General features: G+C 45.0%; 1 protein-coding gene across 2 annotated transcripts in view; it reads left to right on the plus strand.

Moving 5' to 3' along the window:
• LOC119973431 (gamma-secretase activating protein) overlaps window positions 1-20,373 on the plus strand; it is a 102,999-nt gene that overhangs the window by 50,273 nt on the left and 32,353 nt on the right. The window contains exons 17-24 of one of the 2 annotated variants that reach the window (XM_038811546.1): window positions 5,244-5,310; window positions 7,946-8,028; window positions 8,138-8,197; window positions 9,807-9,941; window positions 12,252-12,307; window positions 13,337-13,368; window positions 15,692-15,756; window positions 19,110-19,205. In XM_038811546.1, the coding sequence (XP_038667474.1) occupies window positions 5,244-5,310; window positions 7,946-8,028; window positions 8,138-8,197; window positions 9,807-9,941; window positions 12,252-12,307; window positions 13,337-13,368; window positions 15,692-15,756; window positions 19,110-19,205 (594 nt within the window). The remainder of the gene's footprint in view (window positions 1-5,243; window positions 5,311-7,945; window positions 8,029-8,137; window positions 8,198-9,806; window positions 9,942-12,251; window positions 12,308-13,336; window positions 13,369-15,691; window positions 15,757-19,109; window positions 19,206-20,373) is intronic. The other variant, XM_038811547.1, reaches the window with a different exon arrangement.

Raw genomic sequence — 20,373 nt, forward strand, 5'->3', positions numbered from 1 at the left:
GACCAAAATCTTCCGGCAGTTTCCTGACCAGATTTATGTCTTTGTCCACTTAGTCTTTTAAAGGACCTTTATCCAGCAGGTAACCCTGTGTCAGCTAGCTGTATTTAAACATGGATTTTGACCTGACATGGGTTTTCCTTGAGTGGAGATAAAAGTTAGGAGTTAGTGTTTCATTTTATTGTTAAGCATTACTTAACTGGTAATTGTGAACTATTTATGATGTTAAAGATATTCATTCTGTGTTAGTAATAAAGTTTGCACCATATCCCTATTTGTGGATGGAATCACTCCTGGAGAGAAGTATCTTCTCCTCACAGTCTTACAAATGAAATAAAATATTGGGGTTTTTGTCCAGTATCATAGCAACTGTTGGGATCTCATCCACGGTGATAATAGACATCACCGAGAGTGCAGAACATTTTTGGGGAGTGAGTTGAGAGCCCTACAATCAAAGTTTAAGGAGCTAGGGAGGGAATTAAAGAGCCTAACCACAATGATTGTAATCTCTAGATTAGTCTGACATGCTTTATTTTTATCCACTTGATAACCTCATTCACCAGACTTTTGACAAAGTCCTCCTTGACAAAGTATTCATTTAGTTACTCATGTGCTTTTTATCTGCAGTAATGGATCTCCATTTTGGTTTCTAATAGACCACCGTTCCTCCATCAATCCTTTTACTGTTAACCTGCCTATAGAAGACCTTTTACGTGAGCCACCAATCTGTTCTTATAATGCCTTTATGCCCGTTATTTTCCTTTTTCACCTCTCTACTCTTTATATTTCACATTTTCAAGTTGACCTCTGTCATATGTCATCCAGGGCGCTCTGGCTTTGGTTCCCTTGGGGATAGGCTATCGACCAAATCCATAGATGCCTACTAACTTCTTCTTTCTCCTTTTTGGGCAGTCCCTCAGGGTTGAGGATAACTTGCTTCCACTCCTGGGAGGTGAGTTCTGCGGTGACTAGTCCAATCCTGGATCCGCAGACTCTGGCACAGGTTTGGCAGGTGGAATTTGATAAGGTGGGTGGGATGCTCTGGATTCTGCCTTCTGCTTCCGCTGTTTACGTTTGGCCTCCGTGTGCTCCACCCTACGGCGCTTGAGGTGATCGACGCCTTCGTGGATGCTGGTTCTCCAGTTTGTGTGTTCTAAGGCAAGAGATTCCCACGTATTGATGGGGATGTTGCATTTATTTAGGGAGGCTTTCAGAGTGTCCTCTGCCGGGCTAGTGATTGCTTGCTTGCTGTTGTGGAGCTCAGAGTAGAGCCCTTGGTTGTGAGTCTTGAATCGGGCATGTGACAATGTGGCCCACCCATCGCAGCTGGTCAAGCTGGGATATCCTGGGTATATTGACCTGGGAAAGGACGCTCATGTTGGTGCATCTATCCTGCCAGTGGATTTGCAGGATATTGAGGAGGCAACGTTGATGATATCTCTCCAGGGATTTGGGGTGTCTCCTGTACCTTGTCCATGTTTCTGATACATTCTGGAGTGTGGGGACCACGGCTACTCTGTAGATCATGAGCTTGGTGCTGGATTTGAGGTCTTGGTCTTCGAACATTCTGTTCCTCAGGCATCCGAAGACTGCGACTGCACTGGTGCATTGGAGCCGATGCTGGATTTCATCATCGATGTCTGTTCAAGGGGAGTCTCCAAAGGTATGGGAAATGGCCCATATTGTCCAGGGACTCACTGGGGATCTGAATGGTCGGGGGTTGTTTTGTATGGCAGGAGTAGGCTGTTGGAGAAACTTTGTTTTCCGGATGTTTAGTTTGAGGCCCATTCTCTCATTTGCCTCGGTGAATGCATCGACGTTTGTAGCTCGGCCTCTGAGCGTGCGCACGCACAGGCATCGTCTGCGTACTGCAGCACAATGAGAGAAGTTGGGGTCGTTTAGGTTATGGCCTGAAGGCATAGGCAGTAGGACAGTTTCCCGTTTGTCCAATAGGTTAGCTCCACTCCAGGTGGGAGCTTCAGAGTGATGGGATGGAGTGTGTTGCTAGGAAGATGGAGAAGAGCATTGGTGCAATGACGCAACCCTGTTTGACCTCAGTTTGCACACGTATTGGGTCTGTGGTGGTTCCGTTGGCGAGGATCACGGCTTGCACGTCGTCATAGCGCAGACGGAGAATGGTGAAGAGTTTCTACGAACAGCTGAATTTGAGGAGGATGTTCCACAATCCCTCATGGTTGACAGAGTTGAAGGCCTTTGCGAGATCGAAGAAGGCCATGCACAGAGGTTGATGCTGCTCCCTGACTTTTCCTGGATTTGTCATGTGCTGAGAATCATGTCCATTGAGCCTCTTGATGGGCGGAAGCCACAGTGAAACTCGGGGAAGAGCTCTTCAGCCACTGGGAGGAGGCTATTGAGGAGGATTCTTGTGATTACCTTTCCCTTTCGCAGTCGGCCTGTCTCCTTTCTGGAAGATGGTCACAATTAAGGCATCTCTGATGTCACCTGGCATGCTCTCTTCCTTCCAGACAAGGGGATGAGGTTGTGGATTCTTGTCAAGAGTGCATCTCTGCCGTATTACATCTGCGCCAGAGGCCTTGTTGTTTTAAAACTGTCTGATGGCTTTTTCAACTTCATGGCGAGCTGGGGTTGCGCTGAAATGGTGGCGGGTTGCGGGATGGTGCCGAGGACACTTGCGTCGAAGGCTGTGTCTTGGTTGAGGAGGTCCTTAAAGTGCTAACTAAAGCTACCCTTACTACGCTTAATTCCACCCCATTTTTTGTGAGGACTCTGTTTCATTCTTCCAGTTTTTCCATTGCTGTTGAATCTGTTCCGACGAGGCCATCCTTCATACAGATGCTTTGATATGTTATCCTTTTGTCCTCAACGAGGTTTCTGCTCCAACAAAAAGTGTGGGTGATTGCTTTGCTGAAAGTTTGCAGACATGACCTTGAGCTTACAGTCTCCTGTCATTTTAAGTTAACTCCTCACTCTCACCCTGATCTTGGCCTCCTACACTGTTCGAATGAAGCTCAACCTAGAGTCGACGAACAGGATTTCAGCTTTCGTTCAGACACTTAGCCTCCTGAATACAATGAGTTCAGGCATTTCAGGTGATCATCTGCCTACAGCTCTTTTCAAATGGCAGCTACTGGTGATGATTTGCCAATTCCTATTCATATCTTTCTGGAACAATCTTTTTGTTTTACTTGTCCCATTACCATCTTCTTTTGCTCTGCAATATTATCCCTTTTGTTAATTTTCCCAGCCTCTACAATTGCGTGAAACCTGTTACATTCCCAGTGTCATCCAGTTCTGACAAGAGGTCGCCACTCCATAGATGTTTTCTGATCTGTTGAGCATTTCCAACATTGCCTGTTCTTATTTCTAAAGGGGATATAGGGAAGTAATGGGAAGTGGGACAAACTGGATTTCTGTTTGAAAGAGCTGCTGCAGCCACAGGGTGGAGGAATCTTGCGGCATTAGTTTTAAGTGAGGGCACAGGGACCATTATTCAGGCCCTAACTCAAACTTTGTGTAAAGTCAGTTCTTCAGGTGGATCCTCCAGAAGGCATCAGGGAGATGGTGGCATAGTGGTAATGTCACAGGGCTAGGAATGCAGATGTCCAAGTGAATCCTCTGGGACGTGGGTTCAAATCCCACTACAGCACCTCGTGGAATTTAAATTATATAAATAAATCTGAAATATAAAGCTCCCATCTAGTTCACTAATACCCATCCTTACCCAGCCTGGCCTACATGTAATTCCAGACTCCTAACTGCCCAGTTAAAGAACAGTTACCATAGAACCCAACCGTGCAGAAGGAGGCCATTCGGCCCATCCAGTCAGCACCCACCTCTGAAAGATCACCCTACCTAGGGTTCACTCCCTCTCCCTATCCCCATAACCCCATCTGACCTACACATCCCTGGACACTTAAGACTTTAGGGTAATTGTCAATTTAGCATGGCCAATCGACCTAACATGCACATCTTTGGACTGTGGGAGGAAACAGGAGCACCCGGAGGAAACCCATGCAGACACGGGGAGAACATGCAAACTCCACTCAGTCACCCAAGGCTGGAATCAAACCCAGGTCTCTGGCATTGTGAGGCACCCAGTGCTTGCCACCGTGCCACCCTGAGTTAGAAACTGGTAACAAATGTTGGTCATACTAGTGATGCTCACATCCCATAAAAAATATATTTTTCTTTCTGAAGAGGCCACATCCTGGAGCACGATCCAACTAGAGATGGCAGGTGGGTTCCTGAGGATGCTGGCTCAACCTGAGCACCTACACCTTTGGTAGGTTAGGAGCCCCACTGGGAAAGAGGGGGCAGCAAGGGAGGTGTGAGAGTGCCTCAAAATGGAAGTATCCTTTGGAGTGTTATCAAATATCGAATTGGTTGAAGGCCGAAGCCAGTAGACACCTTACAGCGGGGAATTGTCTGGGCCGCCGGTGTGACATTTCCTGCCTGCAGTCCCATCATTGAAGCATGGGAGTCTCCAGCTCCGATGACCTGCAAGACTTGGCACTCAGCCGGAAGTCACTCTGACGTCAAGAAGATCTCAGCCTTAAAGCTGCTTCCATAGGGCTGGTATCACTCAATGGGGCTGAATGGTCTCCTGCGTTGCATTGTTCTGTGATTTAAAAAAAACAAACTATTTTCTATTTTTGTAAGAATCTCAGAATACGTTATAACCATGCAGTCTTTTTATAATTTCAATTTTCTACATTCTACATTCTACCAAGAAACTTTTTATGTAGCCACCATCCAGGGCCTCTTGGTTACTCGGAAAAAAGGTTGTCTTCACAGGCCCCTATAGAACCCTAAAAATAACACTTACAATAAACATACACAAAATTGAAAACTTATAAATATGGTTCAACCCACTCCTCCTTGACATGGTGTTCAAGGCAAAAGTTTTCAAATCATGCTTCAGCCTCAGACCCTACTACTAGTTCCCTTCCCTCCCTCCTGTTCCCAGACACTCCTGAGATTTCACAGCTCAAACTCTCGTTTTTTGCAAATGCATTGGAAATACTTGACTTTTGTTCAACAAAAGAAATTATCATCCTTCAGGCTGAAGTTTTGCAGTGGGGAATGTTTCAAATCAATAAGACTCCTCAAAGAAAGATGAATACATTGGTTACAAAAGTAAAGTGAGGACATTCATTATAATGAGAGAAGATAGTTTACATCTTTATAGAGAAGATATAAAAGTAAAACTAGGAAAATTTGTCTTGTCTCCAAATTTTAAAAACAAATTCCCCCCCTCCCAACAGATTATTCACTGGATGTGTGATTTGCCTGCTTCGGGCACTTTTGATCTTATCCAGGAATTCATCCTTGGTAAGTAAGTTCATTTAAGAGTCGATACTAAGGACCTAATGCCTACTAAATTCAGAATGTTTATTAAGTGACCATAGATTGTAATCCGTCTATCATTTTTAAATAAAGAAATGGTTTTGATGCAAAACATGTTTATTGAAGAACAAAGACAATGGGTGCAATTTAGGGGACTTGAGTTAAGGTCTGATGAATGGCACATTTAGTGGGGTATTTCTAGGCAGCTGCAGTGCCATGAAACATCCCACTATTCAAAGACACTTGCCTTTTTTTGGCAACAGGGAGATTCACTCCACTGAGATCATGTTTTAGAGCAGGGGTGGGCAAACTTTACATTCAGAAATTCACAATTCACAAAGGGCCGCATAGTATATTAAGTAAAATAATTACTTCACCCGGTTATGATTCTGGGCGCCTCATATAGAACATAGAACAGTACAGCACAGAACAGGCCCTTCGGCCCTCGACGTTGTGCCGAGCAATGATCACCCTACTCAAGTCAACGTATCCACCCTATACCAGTAAGTAACCCAACAGCCCCCCCCCCCCATTAACCTTAAAAAAAAAATAAAAACAAAAAAAAAAGGTGGGCCGCAGAAATACCTTTGGCGGGCCGCATGCGGCCCGCGGGCCGTAGTTTGCCCACCCCTGTTTTAGAGGGACTTCAGCTCGCCAGCAGGAAAGGTTGATCGGGCTGCCATTTTGGAAGGCTGCCCCAATCAATTCCCTCCACCTCCCTCCACCCTTTTCAGGCCACCCCCGATTTTGAGGCCCCCCCTGATAGCCTGGCACTGCCAAGGTGCCCAGGTGCTAAAGGGAGAGCCGGGTGCCACCCTGCCTTGTCACCAACTACCCGGGGTCTCCATTGGCCTGAGTGAACCCCTCCTCCCTAGGTACTGTTACAGTCCACATTTGTGTGGACCAGTACTTAACGCGCCCTGGTGAGGTCTCCCAGGCACGGCCATTGAGTCCCAGGCGAACCTGGCTTATGGCTCATTTAAATATGCAGATCTGGATCTCGCCCAGCGAGGGTGAGATCCAGATCGTAAATCTCACAAGACGCTTTGAGCATTACTAATCTTGCGAGAAGCCTCTCGCGAGATTCAACGGCCTCATCTCGACACCAAGTCGGGCACGACGAGCCGCTGAATTGCGCCCAATGTCAAGTCATATAATTAATGTATCTGTGATATGCGAATTCCAGAGTGTTAATTTTCTGATAGCTTGTAGAATGGATTACATATGTAAAGCTGAACACATATGTATTGTTTCTTATGCTCTATATGACAGAAACATATTCTCTCAATACAAGAAGCAAGCCCAATCCAATGATTTAAGAACAGGACATAAACCATAGTCCACCAATTAATTCAATCATGTGAATATTTAACAATTCCTTTGTATATAATTGAGGTAAAACATTTCACTGTATATCACTGATTAGAACAACCCAGTTTCTCTAAGATCCAGAGTGATTTTGAATTGTTGCCCAATTATAGATATTTTTAAATGAGAGGCTGGGAGCAATATAGAGCAGGACTTTGGCCCCAGTTCCCATCCCACCACTGGAGTAAAATGAGGGTTGGGAACCCACCAATGCCAAAGATGGAACTTTGAGGACGCTTTTGGAGGAGGGAGCCAATTAAAATACCGGCTCTCGGTGCCCACCCAATTAAGGGCTGTAGGTGGGCTTCTGAGTCTGGATGACCAATAAGAGGCCACCTAGCAGTCAAAGATTGGCAGCCTTAATGCCGGGGCTACACACCCTGGAGTAGCTAGGGGGGTGCAAGGGAGCCTCCGTTCCTGGTTGCTGGCCACATGGGATGAACAGGGCCAAAAGGGTTGGCGTCTCCAGACGGGAGGGGGATAGCCTTCACAGAAATGGAGCATGCTGTGGTTGTGGCTGATCTTTGGAGTAGTGCCTTCCACATAGAATAGAGCTTCTGTCTTTGATGCCTGTCTGTGGGAAACCACTGCCATTTCACAAATGGCATGCTAACGCAATGGGTAAGCCTGTAAGCCAGCTGGAAAATCCAGTTGGTGTCAGGAGAGTGCCCTTAATGAATTAACCTGTCGCAGCGGGCAAGTAACCATTCCCACCATCAGCATGACTCCTGCATTATCCCGTGGAGGTGGAAACATGTTGTAGAGCTGACCTGATGGGATTTTCCTCTCATTTGGGGGGGGGGCTGCCCTGCCTCCAGAGCTGCCACCACAGACCATTGAAACTTCAGCTCACGGTCTTTCATCAGGGTGAGAGAATTATGTTGCTGCGCGTAAACATACTTACAATCTATAATAGACCTGATGAGTCTTTTGCTATTTTACTTGATTATTATTCACTTCCACCATCAAATACCCCTCCTTCATAATTTCTGCATTGAATTTTGTGAGGCCAGCAAATGAGTAGCGTGACTTCACTCTGGATCAATTCTTCCACTTAAGTAATAGAATGCACGTGGATTTTACTGAAGTCAACACTACCATTGATGACCAATTACTTTCTAGTGTTACTCAAGTTTACATGGATACTTATTGTGGTCAAATAATGCTGCAAATAAGAAAAAAATGCATTCCTCCTTGGTTCACTTGATGCAGATTATTTTTTGTGAATTGCACAGATGTTTTGATGTTTCAGGTACTTTGTACAGGAAAGTAATCTCAGAAACAAACGCCATGGACAAACTTCTACCATACTCATCCTTATTTAACTGGGATGGGGTAAGATTAATCTTGCATGTAACCAAAGACAAAACATTTGAATATTTGGAGATAACATTTTATTCTGTTTAAATATAGAAAGTTAATTACTCTTTCCAATTATCTATAGGAAATTCCTGGAATAACTTGCAGCACAGAAAATATTTCACAACCAGTTTTTGGGGGAAAGGTAAGACTAATGAACAATGCAGTTATAGTTTTAAACATTTCAACAATTGTTCATTATAGAACTGCAAACATTGGTTTATGCATCTCCAATAATCTCCAAATAGAAAGCCTTTTAACACTTGGGGTGTCCCATAGTAAGTATTGACGTGCTCCCAAAGATTTCACTGTCCTAGATTTCTAAAGATTGTCCCTTATAGGATTCCATAGGAGAACACGCCATAATTGGAGAAAATGAGGCCATCATTAGAGAAAATATTTTCATTAAAATATGTGGAAGCCACGACATCAACAAATCCAGAACTACAGAATTCTTGATATGGAGCTCAGTGTATATGGCCCACCTCATATGGACTGAAATATGACTTTGTAAATAAGATAATAAGAAATAGAGGCCACTCGGCCACTCAAGCTTGCTGTGCCATTCAATATGACCATGGCTGACCCGATTATAGACTTTGTTTCCCCCCCACAGACCAGAGTTTGCAAAGCAGTTAATGAGTGCTGAAGATGCTTTCGTGACTTCTAGTTCACAGAGCTATATTGTTATTCAGTGGTTCATATTGTCTGACAGACTGACAATTCCCTCCCAAGGCGCAAAAAGAAGGCAAACTTTGCTTCTGTGTAAACTAGCCAGGTTATCTTAAATATACGGATTAGCAAATTGAGGGCCCATGTTATGGGTGAGGGATTAGAGAACCCCAAAGTATATCATGGAGTTCCCCTGACCTACAACTTTTAATAGATTGTGGTATGGGGAGCACATGGCCCACTCTACACGTGTGGTACAGCAGAAATGGAAAAGTATTTTTTAAAGCAAAACAATGTTTATTCTATGAACTCAAGTTAACCTTTTTAAAATATACAGTGAACATCTTAGCAACCATCAATTCAAATACAACGCCCAAAGACGACAACACAACTAATCCTTTAAGCTTTCCTTTTAACATCCATATGTCTTAAAACACCTTTTACCAGAAGCACACCAAGTTAAAGTCACTACTGTTATTAGTTTTAAATCACCAGGATCGATTTACAGTCTTTAGATTACAGAGAGACATTCATACACCTTCTGGCTGTGACTGCAGCTATCCAGCTCTGAAAACGAAACTAAAACACACCCTGCAGCAAACAGCTGAAAACGAAAGTAAAAAGCTGACAGACAGCCCAGCTCCACCCACACTCTGACATCACTGATAAACACTCATTTCTTAAAGGTATATTTCTTAAACACCCATTTCTTAAAGGTACTCTCACTACAGATATTTATATACACACCCAATTATAAACACCCATTTCTTAAAGGTACTCTCGCATGACACCCAGATGTTGGTTTGATTATTATCTGTGACTGAAGTGACCTCCTGCTCCTTAAGGTGCTCCTAAAGTTGCTCCTTTCTGACTGCTCAAGCTTTTGGTCACCTGCCCTCATACCTCACATGGCTCGACGTCAAGTTTTGTTTCATAATGTTCCTGTGAAGTTTCTTGGGATATTTTGATATCTTTGAGGTGCTGTACAAATGCAAGCCATTGTTGTGTGTCTCTCAGGAGTTATGTTATATTTGATTGCTTGCTTGTTGTTTTTTTTTAACAAGTGTGCACCGCTTTTCCAGATTCCAAACATCCAAGGTTTTTGGAAAGAGCTGAACAGGAATGTTGAATCTGTGAAGAACTTAGAAAGTTTACAGAATCCATGGCACAACACTAATTCATTGAGAAGAATCAAAACAGAGCTATGTTTAAAAATGGTAAGAGAATTTAGGTGAGCATTCATCATTTTTAATGTGAACATAAATTTAACATTTGGGACCTCAAAAGTAACATTTTACTTCAATACATCTAAAACAGAATTTTTTTTTGTAATTGTTTCGAATTAAGTGGCAGTGTAGCGTGGCCAATCCACCAACCCTGCACATCTTTGGATCGTGGGGGTGAGGCCCACACAGACACGGAGAGAATGTGTGATGCGACCATCAATTCACTCAAGGACACGAGTAGAAGTAAACTGTGGCTTTAATCGACTTACAACTGAGCCTGCCTGCGACCAGATGAACTGAAGGCAGGCTCGCAAGACCGCAGCACTTTATATTTATGGTTGTGGGAGGAGCCATGGGTGGAGCCATGGGCGGAGCCAAGGGTGGAGCCCTGTACATGCTCCTCATCTCCCCCTGTGGGCAGAGCTCACAGATGGAGCCTACAGAGACACAGTGATACACAGTGTGAATTTATATTATACATTCACCACATTGTGCCAACTCCATACAGACAGTGACCCGGGGCCTGGATCGAACCCAGGTCCTCGACGCTGTGAGGCAGCAGTGCTAACCGCTGTGCTAAAACAGAATTATCAAAGCAAATTACTGCGAATGCCGGAAATCTGAAATAGAAACAGAAAATGCGAGGAATACTTAGCAGCTGGCAGCATCTGTGGAGAGAACCAGCGGGAACAATTCTCTGGCTGTGTTACGCCTGGCGCAAATCCCACTTTGTCGGGAGAATAGCGGAAGAAGCCCAAAAAAACTGGATTTGAGCCGGGTGCCAAACAGCTGGTGATGCTCATGGCGCGTTTCAGCTGATGTGATCTAGCAGGGCGCGAACCAGATTAGCATATTAAAAGGAGTATTTACATATTCTAAATCGGCTTGAAGCCAAATTCTCCCAGCTCCTGCTATTCTCCCATCTCACCTGTGCATTGTGAAGCCAGTGTGAATCAATTTGGGTCTTCACCACCAAAGACCAGGGGCTGGGCTCCCCACAGCTCCGTGCCAAAATTGCGTTTGGCGCGGGGGCGGAGAATCGAATTTCATGACGGGATTGGGTCCAGCGTCGGTCCGGCGATTCTCTAGGCTCTGAGAACATTGCAGCACCCGTGTGGTTCGGGACAGAGCGCTGCCCTTTGACACCCAGGCACCGCCGTGGGGTGAGACCTCGAAGAGAGTGGGCCCGGAAGGGGACTGGGGCATGGGGAGCATAAAGGGGGAGGTGGCAATTTGCGAACCCATAGGTGCATAGGTGGTGCTGACCTGGGAGGGAAGGGGGTGGGCGCTGCTGATATCAGTGATTTAGGTGGGGGAGATGCTCTGAATGGTGACCCATTGTGGCACGGTAGCACAGTGGTTAGCACAGTTACTTCACAGCTCCAGAGTCCCAGGTTCAATTCCTGGCTTGGGTCACTGTCTGTGCGGAGTCTGCACGTTCTCCCTGTGTCTGCGTGAGGTTCCTCCAGGTGCTCCGGTTTCCACCCACAGTCCAAAGATGTACAGATTAGGTGGATTGGCAATGTTAAATTGCCCTTAATATCCAAAAAAGTTTAGGTGGGGTTACTGGGTTATGGGGATAAGGTGGAGCTGTGGGCTTAATAAGGGTGCCCTTTCCAAGGGCCGGTGCAGACTCTATGGGCCAAATGGCCTCCTTCAGCACGGTAAATTCTAAACCCCCCCCCCCAAAAAAGAAAAATCCAAATTTGGATTGCAATCTGGACCATACTTGGAAATGTTTTGGGAGAATTACACCCAGTGTTAATAATCATTAATGACTAAATTATTGAGGTCAATAATTTCTCATCTGAATTACTCTGCTCTGTGCAGTTGGCTTAACTGTATATGCCTATTCAAGTGAATAAGAAATCTAAATTTAGCTCTCATAATTGATCGTATCTACTGTGCCTCTCCAAAGCTTCAAAATCTATCACCAGATATGGGGATCTATATCTTTTAAAAAAAATTTAGTATACCCAATTATGTATTTCTTTTCTAATTAAGGGGCAAGTTAGCGTGGCCAATCCATCTACCCTGCACATCTTTGGGTTGTGGGGATGTAACCCACGCAGACACGGGGAGAATGTGCAAACTCCACACGGACAGTGACCCAGGGCTGGGATTCATACCCGGCTCCTCAGCGCCGCAGTCCCAGTACTATCCATTGCGCCACATGCCGCCCGATATGGCGATCTAAATCAATGCTTCATGTGTGCCTGCCCCAATAGAGTACCTCTTAGTTTATTGTAAAAATAAACTGTTTGAATTTAATTTCTAAAAGAGCTTTTACAATTATTTCAGAAAGTGGATGAAAGGGCGAATAAGCACCTCAGAAATATTTTAGAAAATGCCAAAAAGTAAGTGAATTTTCCAACTTTTAAAGCATGTTCTCTGGGGTTCTCTGATCATGGAATATTAATTTGGCAGAAGAACTCCAAGGCGCAATGCGCCCTCGCATCATTTTGATGCCGGAGTTACCCTTTGCACATAATCACCAGCCGCACCAGCAAAGCCTCTACCAGTCACTGATTAATTTGGTCTCCACAAGCAGAGACCAGCCAGGATGGCCACTCGGGGGTTTCGGAAGCCATTGAAGACCCCCCCCACCCCCCAAGGGGACAGGGCAGGGCAGTACCCTGGCAGTCCCCCGGCATCCCGTCACCCAGGCAATGCAAAGGTGCCTAGTTGGCACTGCCTGGATGCCAGACTGGCAGTGCAGGGAGATTGGGTACCAGTCTGGCACAGCCAAGGGGAGGGGCCTGAGGGGGACCATGCCCATGAAAAGGGGATATGAAGGGTGAGGAGGAAGGTTATGAAGGGGCCTCATAAATGCTGGAGCTATATGTGGTGGGATGGGTGGAGGGGTCCTGAAAGGCAGAGCCCTCTGCGATCCCATAGTGGGGTGTCCTCACTTGGAGGGGGGGTAATGCCCAAGTCTGTGGAGGCTGGCATTGCCTGTGGGTGGGGTGTGTGGAGGACCCTCAAGCTCACTTAGAGATCAAGGCACCCTTTCAAAATTGCACCCCGATCTCTGACGAGCTGGTCTCGTTGGTGGGATCAGCTCCCCACTGCTGAAAAAAATGTTGTTTGGGCTAGACCAGGAAGAAATTCCTCAAGGCCCCCCAAAAATGACTAAATGTGGGTGAATACCATGCCAACCCCAACCCCCCCCCCCAAATTATGCTTGGGAAATCTTTGGTTGAATCATGCCCCTAGAAATTCTGGAAAAATTACAGATTTCCCATCGTTTTTGGCTGCACAACTGAAGTCATCACAAAGGAACATAAGAGCTTTCATTGAAATTCATCCGTAATTTTTTTGTTTTTTCTCACTGACCAGCCTAATGGTTATTTAAGGACGCTAAAGTTCTGGTTTAATTTTTACAGGATTCTTTCAAAAGTGAATACATGTTCCTCAGGTAGGGAGATATGGTTTTATTTTACTTGTATTGGGAATTTCTATACATCTTACTAATGACGGACTTAGTGCTATACTTCAAGCATAAATACTGAGGAGGTGTAAGTGAGTAATGACTGTCCTTTAATAGTAAAAATAAGCGGCGAACTTTACATAATTGAGATGTTGGGCGAGAGTCTCTGGCCTCCCCTGGGCCGCCATTGGCCAGTGGTGGGACCTTCTGGTCCTGCCAATGTCAATGGGATTTCCCATTTAATCCGCCCTTGGCGGGTCTGCGCGATCCCACCGGCGTGGACAGCCGGAAAATCTCGCCTGTTGGTTTTGTATACCTCTGGGTATAAAATCTTGGTAGATCTATAATCATGTGTTATTCATTATTTTTCAAACACTGCTTGCAACTGTTTCAGTGACATTTCACATCTAAATGTTCCTTCTGAATTTACACACTTATAAATTACTTGTTCGATAGGCACTCGCGCCTTAAAATAAATAGAGAATATTTGAAATGAACATACAAACAAACACATGAATTAGGAGCAGGAATAGGAATAGGACTCGTCCCCTCGAGCCTGCTCTACCATTCAGTAAGATCGTGGCTGGTCTGAGTGTAACCTCAACTCCACATTCCCGCCTACCCCCAACAACATTTCACCCCCTCGTTTATCAAGAATCTCACTAGGTCGGTCTTAAAAATATTCAAAGATTCTCTTCCTCAAAAGGCATTGGAAGCAGAGTTCCAAAGACTCACAGCTCTCTGAGAGAGAACATTTCTCCCCCGGTCTTAAATAAGCGACCGTTTGTTTTTAATCATTTAAATGGTTTCAATAAGGAGATAGATTTATATCTGATAAAAAAATGGGTTACAGGGATATCGGGAACAGGTGGGGAGATGGACCTGAAAGCAGGAAGAGATCGGCCATGATCTGATTAAATGGTGGAGCAGGCTCGAGGGGCTGAATTGCTCACTTCTGCTCCTAATTCCTATGTTAAACTGAGACCCCCTAGTTCAAGGTTCTCCCACAAAAGGAAACATCTCCACATCCACCTTGTCAAGACTCCTCCGTCTATAATTCAATCAAGTCGCCTCTTACTCATCTAAAGTTCAGTGGATACAAGCCTAACCTGTCCAAGCTTTCCTCACGTCTACCTGCCCCTTTCCAGGTATTCGTCTAGTAAACTTTCTCTGAACTGCTTCCAATGCATTAACATCATTTCTTAAATAAGGAGACCGATACTGTACACAGTACTCGGGATGCGGTCTCACCAATTTACCGGCTGTGTCCCGCCGAAATTGGGATGGGACATGGACGGTTGATCCCGCAAGAGGTCTCTTCCCGATACCCTTTGCGAGATCTAACGAGATCTCCCGAGGCGTCGTGATCCAGACTTGCACAGTTAAGTGAGCTTAACTGCTCACTTAACTATGCCTATGCCAGTTCTAACCGGCCACCAGGGTCGACTGGTCTCGCCGAGGAGACCCAGCCATGCGCCGTTTAGCACTGGTCCCCATAAACAGGGACCAAGTGGAACGGCACTTGGGGGAGTCCTCCAGGCAATCGAAGGCCCACGGGTGGTTGGAATCTGAGCAGAGTGGCACCCTGGCACTGCTGATACCAGCCTGACACCCTGGCAGTGCCACCAGGTGACACTAGCATGGCACTACCATGGTGACAGGCTGGTAATGCCAAGGTACCCAGGTGGCATTTTGCTCATGCTGGGAATTGGTCCCATGTGGTCCGGCGGGGTGTATGTATGTGTGTGTGCGTGTTTGTGTCTGTGTGTGGTTGGTGGGGGTGGGGGGGGGGGGGGGGGGGGGGGGTGCCAGAGGACCCCCAGCCGGTGAGTTGGGGCATTTGCGCGGTCCAAGAGTCATGTCAGGTAGTTGAGAGATCGGGGTGCCAATCTTTTCCTGCACTGGCAAATGGAAATCTCAGTGTCTCAGTGCAGGAAATATAACTGAGTGTGGCCTTGGCGGGGAGTTCCCGGCTGAGGCCCCAAAAAGTTAGCCGTTTGATAGCGGGGTGGTTTCCGCCACTACAAGCTCCGGGAACGATCCTGTCCAGAATGGGGCTGTTGTTTTAGCGTTAGGTCATGCCCTATATCTGAAGCATAAGCTCCCTACTTTTGTATTCAATTTCCAATGCAATAAACCATAAGATTATATTAGCTACCACTGTAAATGCACACTAACCTTTTGAGATTCAATAGGAACAGATATTCTGGTTTGGTGGCAATTAATTTGCAAACAAATGCATAACAATTTTTTTTTAAATAAGTGGTTTGTGTAGGTGAATAAAGGTTAATGAGTGTTGTGTCTTCGATAGCAGAACAACAAGTCGTTCCCTTCTTTCAGGAAGAAGACTGCCACCAGATGGTGCTAATAGGACTGGTAAGGATTGGTGGTGGTGTACCCTGTACATTATGCTGGAATACTGCTTACCTTTAGATTCTTAATTAACAAAGGAACAATCTACCTCTGCCTTAAAAATATTCAGTGACCGTACCTCCATTGCTTTCTGGGGAAGAGGATTCAGACTTGCGACCCTTTGAGATAAAAAAAAATTATTTTCACCTCTGTCTTAAATGGGAGATCCCTTAATTTTAAACACTAGTCCTCGCCTCTCCGACAAGCAGAACCATCCTCTCAGCATCTACCCTGTTGAGACCCTTCAGGATCTTTTATGTTTGAACAAGACCACCTCTCATTCTCCTAAACTACAATGGCTACAGCCTCAACCTGTTCAACCTTCCTCATAAGAAAACCACTTTGTCCCAGGAATTTGTCAAGTGAAACTTCTCTGAACTGCTTCCAGTGTGATTATGTTTTTTAAATAAGGGGACCCCCCCCCCCCCCCCCCCCAACCATTACAGAGATTCTGTCCCCCGCCCATCGTTACAGAGACCCCCACCATTAGAGACCCCCATTACAGAGTCCCCCATTAAAGTCCCTACCAGAGACCCTCCATTACAAAGACCCCCACCAGAGACTCTTCATTACAGGGACCACCACCAGAAACTCCCATAAGTGAGCCCCCCACCAGAAACCCACCCATTACAGAGACCCCCGCCACAAATCACATCACCTGCCCTGCCACCTTTAGACCGTTTTCATTTTAATTATTACATTTTAATTAATGTTTCTAGTCCTGTATTTGCTTATATTCTTATTATTTCAATAAATATTCTTCTTGTCCTGCCTGCAATTCCCTAGTTTAAATAAAATAAATAGGAAATACTCACCACCCAATCACCTACCTGCTTCTCTGTAATGTCGCACCTGGATTTTTGCACTCGTGTTCTGACGGGAAGCTGACTACAGGTTAGTCCCACTGCTCTTGCCAACCCGCGAGGGAAAGCCCTGCTCTCCCCCTCTCTATCTCTGCACTTTAAGCTGCACCCACTGTTCTCACTGATTCTTGAAGGGAAATGAAGACACTTCTTTCATTCATAAATTATGATTTGTTTGAGCACTTGTTTGTACAGCAGTTACCTTGCAACAACATCTTTAGTTTCCTTGCACGCACCTCCAATATTTTGTGGCTTTTCTTTGGGTTAAAAAAAATAGCAAAATCATGGTTGTTACTGAAACAGTAGAAATTCCTGATCTCCTTAAAATAAGATTTTGTCTTAACTGTCAATAGACCATAAGACATAGGAGCAGAAGTAGGCCATTTGGCCCATTGCATCTGCTCCGCCATTCAGTGAGATCATTACTGATCTGATATGATAATCCTCACCTCCACTTTCCTGCCTTATCCCCATAAGCCTTGATTCCCTTATTAAAAATCTGCCTATCTTAGCCTTGAACATTCTTAATGACCCAACCTCTCCAGCTCCCTGCGGCAAAGAATTCCACAGATGCACTACCCTCTGAGAGAAGAAATTCCTCCTCATCTTTGTCTTATATGGGCAACCCCTTACTCTGAGATTATGCCTTCTGCTCCTAGAATCTCCCTCAAGGGGCAACAATCTCTCCGCAACTACCCTGTCAAGACCCCTGAGAATCCTATGTGTCTCAATACGGTTGCCTCTCCTTCTGCTAAACACCAATGAGTATGGGCCCAACCTGCTCACCCTCTCCTCTCCATATCCGGGATCAACTTCCTGATCCTTCTCTGGACTGCCTCAAGTACCAGTATAACTTTCCTGAGTTTTTTTTTTATATATAAATTTAGATTACCCAATTATTTTTTCTATTAAGGGGCAATTTAGCGTGGCCAATCCACCTACTCTGCACATTTTTGGGTTGTGGGGGCGAAACCCACGCAGACACGGGGAGAATGTGCAAACTCCACACGGACAGTGACCCAGAGCCGGGATCGAACCTGGGACCTCAGCGCCGTGAGGCGGTTATGCTAACCACTAGGCCACCGTGCTGCCCATAACTTTCCTGAGTTAAAGGGACCAAACTATTGATCAAGTTGATTTGCTTTCTGTAATTCCATGGTCAATCCAGTACTGCTGGTCATATCCTTTTACTAAAATAACATACGGACATGTTGGTACATCACAAACAGATTTGACTGATACAATCTTTTTCCGTTGTTCTGATGCAACAAGAAGTTAATAGCTCTCCTCATGTCAAAACTGTTGGACTGTTGACTAGTTTCTGTTCTCATTTTTTTTAATACATTCAATAATTCATTGAAATAAAATTATTGCATGTCACTATCCCCATAACTTAAAATATTTATGTTTCAAATGAATTGCCTCTTAGTCGGCCAAAATTGTTCCTATTAAAAATTTCAGATTTGCCAGTTATCGTGTTGTAAGTGCTCCGTTATCCTGAGCAGCTGTGCTTGCTCATTACTTTGCTCTTTGTTCAGTGGGTTGAAAGAATGTCATCACGTCCATGGCAGATGTGTGCAAGTGACATTTTTTAGATGTTTGGTTAGTACAAATAAATGAAATGAAAAAATGAAAATCGCTTATTGTCACGAGTAGGCTTCAATGAAGTTACTGTGAAAGGCCCCTAGTCGCCACATTCCGGTGCCTGTCCGGGCGCCTGACCAAAGGAGAATTCCATGGGGGAATAACTGAATAACGGTTCTTACTCCCTTCAGTTTTCCGTTGACTGTGGCCAGGGTAAACTGGTGCTGCAGAGCTCGGAACCCTGGGTCAAATGTGGTTTGGCTGAAGACATTGCCTATATCCTTTGCTGATAGATCTAGTTTAAATTGCACACAAGTGAGCTTCAGCATTCCTCCTCCTCCAGATGCCAAGCCCTAAGAGGGCATTGACAGCCATGGACTTCCATTGGATTGGTCCATGATTATGTTTAGCAAAGTGCTACAGTGGTTTGCCGTTGCTTTCTGTAGCATGACTGGATGGGAAACTCTCATTCCTCTGCCGGTCATCAAGCATATTGGGAGGATTTACAGACTGAGTCAACCAAATGGCTGTATTCTGAACCCACCTTCTGTGGCTATGGAGCTTCTGGTCCAGAGGTAGGGACATTACTGCTATGCCAGCATTAGGTATCCAACATGATGAGTATCTCTCTACATTCTTCAATATACAGCATACAGCTCCCAATGTTATATTCGTCATTGCATATAATGGGCAAATCATGTTTGTACAAAAGTGCTTCTATAAGAAGTAGGGACAGTACCTAAAGGCCAGTGTCAACCTGTTCAGTGTTTTGTCAATAAGATGGCAGTTATTACAGTTTTTGTTGCGAGTACCTGGTAAATAATGGAAAGAATGTGATGTTAATTGTGATGAATACCTTCATTTCTATAGATGGTTGAGAAACTGAAAGAACACCTGCTGAATTATCTCCATTACATTGGAAAGAAGAAGATTGAACTGATAGTCAACAACTATGTTTTGAATTTGGTTTGTGATGCTTTCTTTATTTTTAAATTGAAGTGGTTGACTGCTGATTGAGCAGTTGTCAGTTATAGTGCACGTGGTTCTCTTCCTGTCACGCCACTGGTTGATTTTTTTAACCATCGGTTTTCAAGTTGTTTTGGAACAGAAAGACACAATGTAAAGAACATTCATATACTGTACGTTTTCTGATGCATGGAATTGCGTTTCCTGGTGTGAAATGGTCATGGAAGGACCAGCAACTGGGCTAAAAGTGCTCTTGGAATGTTTAAATTTGCATAATTTCCCATCTGTTTAAGTCTCGCGGGACTTCAGTGCATCCCATGAGTCGCGGAGGCTTTTGGGAGGTCCACTGGAGGCCTCTCCCGGGATTCCCCGGTCGCGTTGTGGCTCGCTTAAATGCAACGCGGCAAGAGAATCGCACCCAAAGTGTCATTTTCAGTGCGAAAATTGATGCGGCTCCCGCTGACCCTGGTGACACTATCTGGATTGCAATCTTTCGGCACTCCCCCCGCCGGGATTTACGACATGTTACTCCTTGCCAGATCTAATGGGCGCCGTTGCCTGATCACAGATTCAGTTTTCTGGCTACCTAGGCCCAATCCCCTACCCGATCCCTATAACTCCACCTAGCCGCTGGATGCTAAGGGGAAGTTTAGCACGGCCAATCCACCTAACCCGCACATCTTTAGACTGTGAGAAGAAACAGGAACACTTGGACGAAACACGGGGAGAAAGTGCAAACTGCAGACAGTCACCCGAGGCTAGAATTGATCCCGGGAACCTGGTGCTGTGAGGCAGCCGTGCTAACCACTGCACCACCGCAATTTTCTTTAATGCTGGATTTGAGCAGCAATTGTTTTTTGCCCCACACACATTTTGGCGTCAACCAATAATTATTTATTCCATGTTGCATTTAGATGCCAGCTGCAATCCTTGTGTAGTTCCAATGTGATGGATTTTCCACCTCCTACATTTAGTGAGATTCCAGCACCCCGTTTAGATCAAGCTAGAAGCTTGCTATGTACATGCAATGACAGCTGACTTGACAGGTCTGATGGAGTTGGTTTTGCACTATTTATGTCGTTGCAAAACCCACTGTGCACCAATCTTGATTTTTTTTTAAAAATGTATAATTTGTGCTTATGCCACTGCCTTGAACAAATTGGAATTA

The sequence above is a fragment of the Scyliorhinus canicula genome, chromosome 11 (assembly GCF_902713615.1).
Source record: "Scyliorhinus canicula chromosome 11, sScyCan1.1, whole genome shotgun sequence".
Taxonomy (NCBI): Eukaryota; Metazoa; Chordata; class Chondrichthyes; order Carcharhiniformes; family Scyliorhinidae; genus Scyliorhinus; species Scyliorhinus canicula.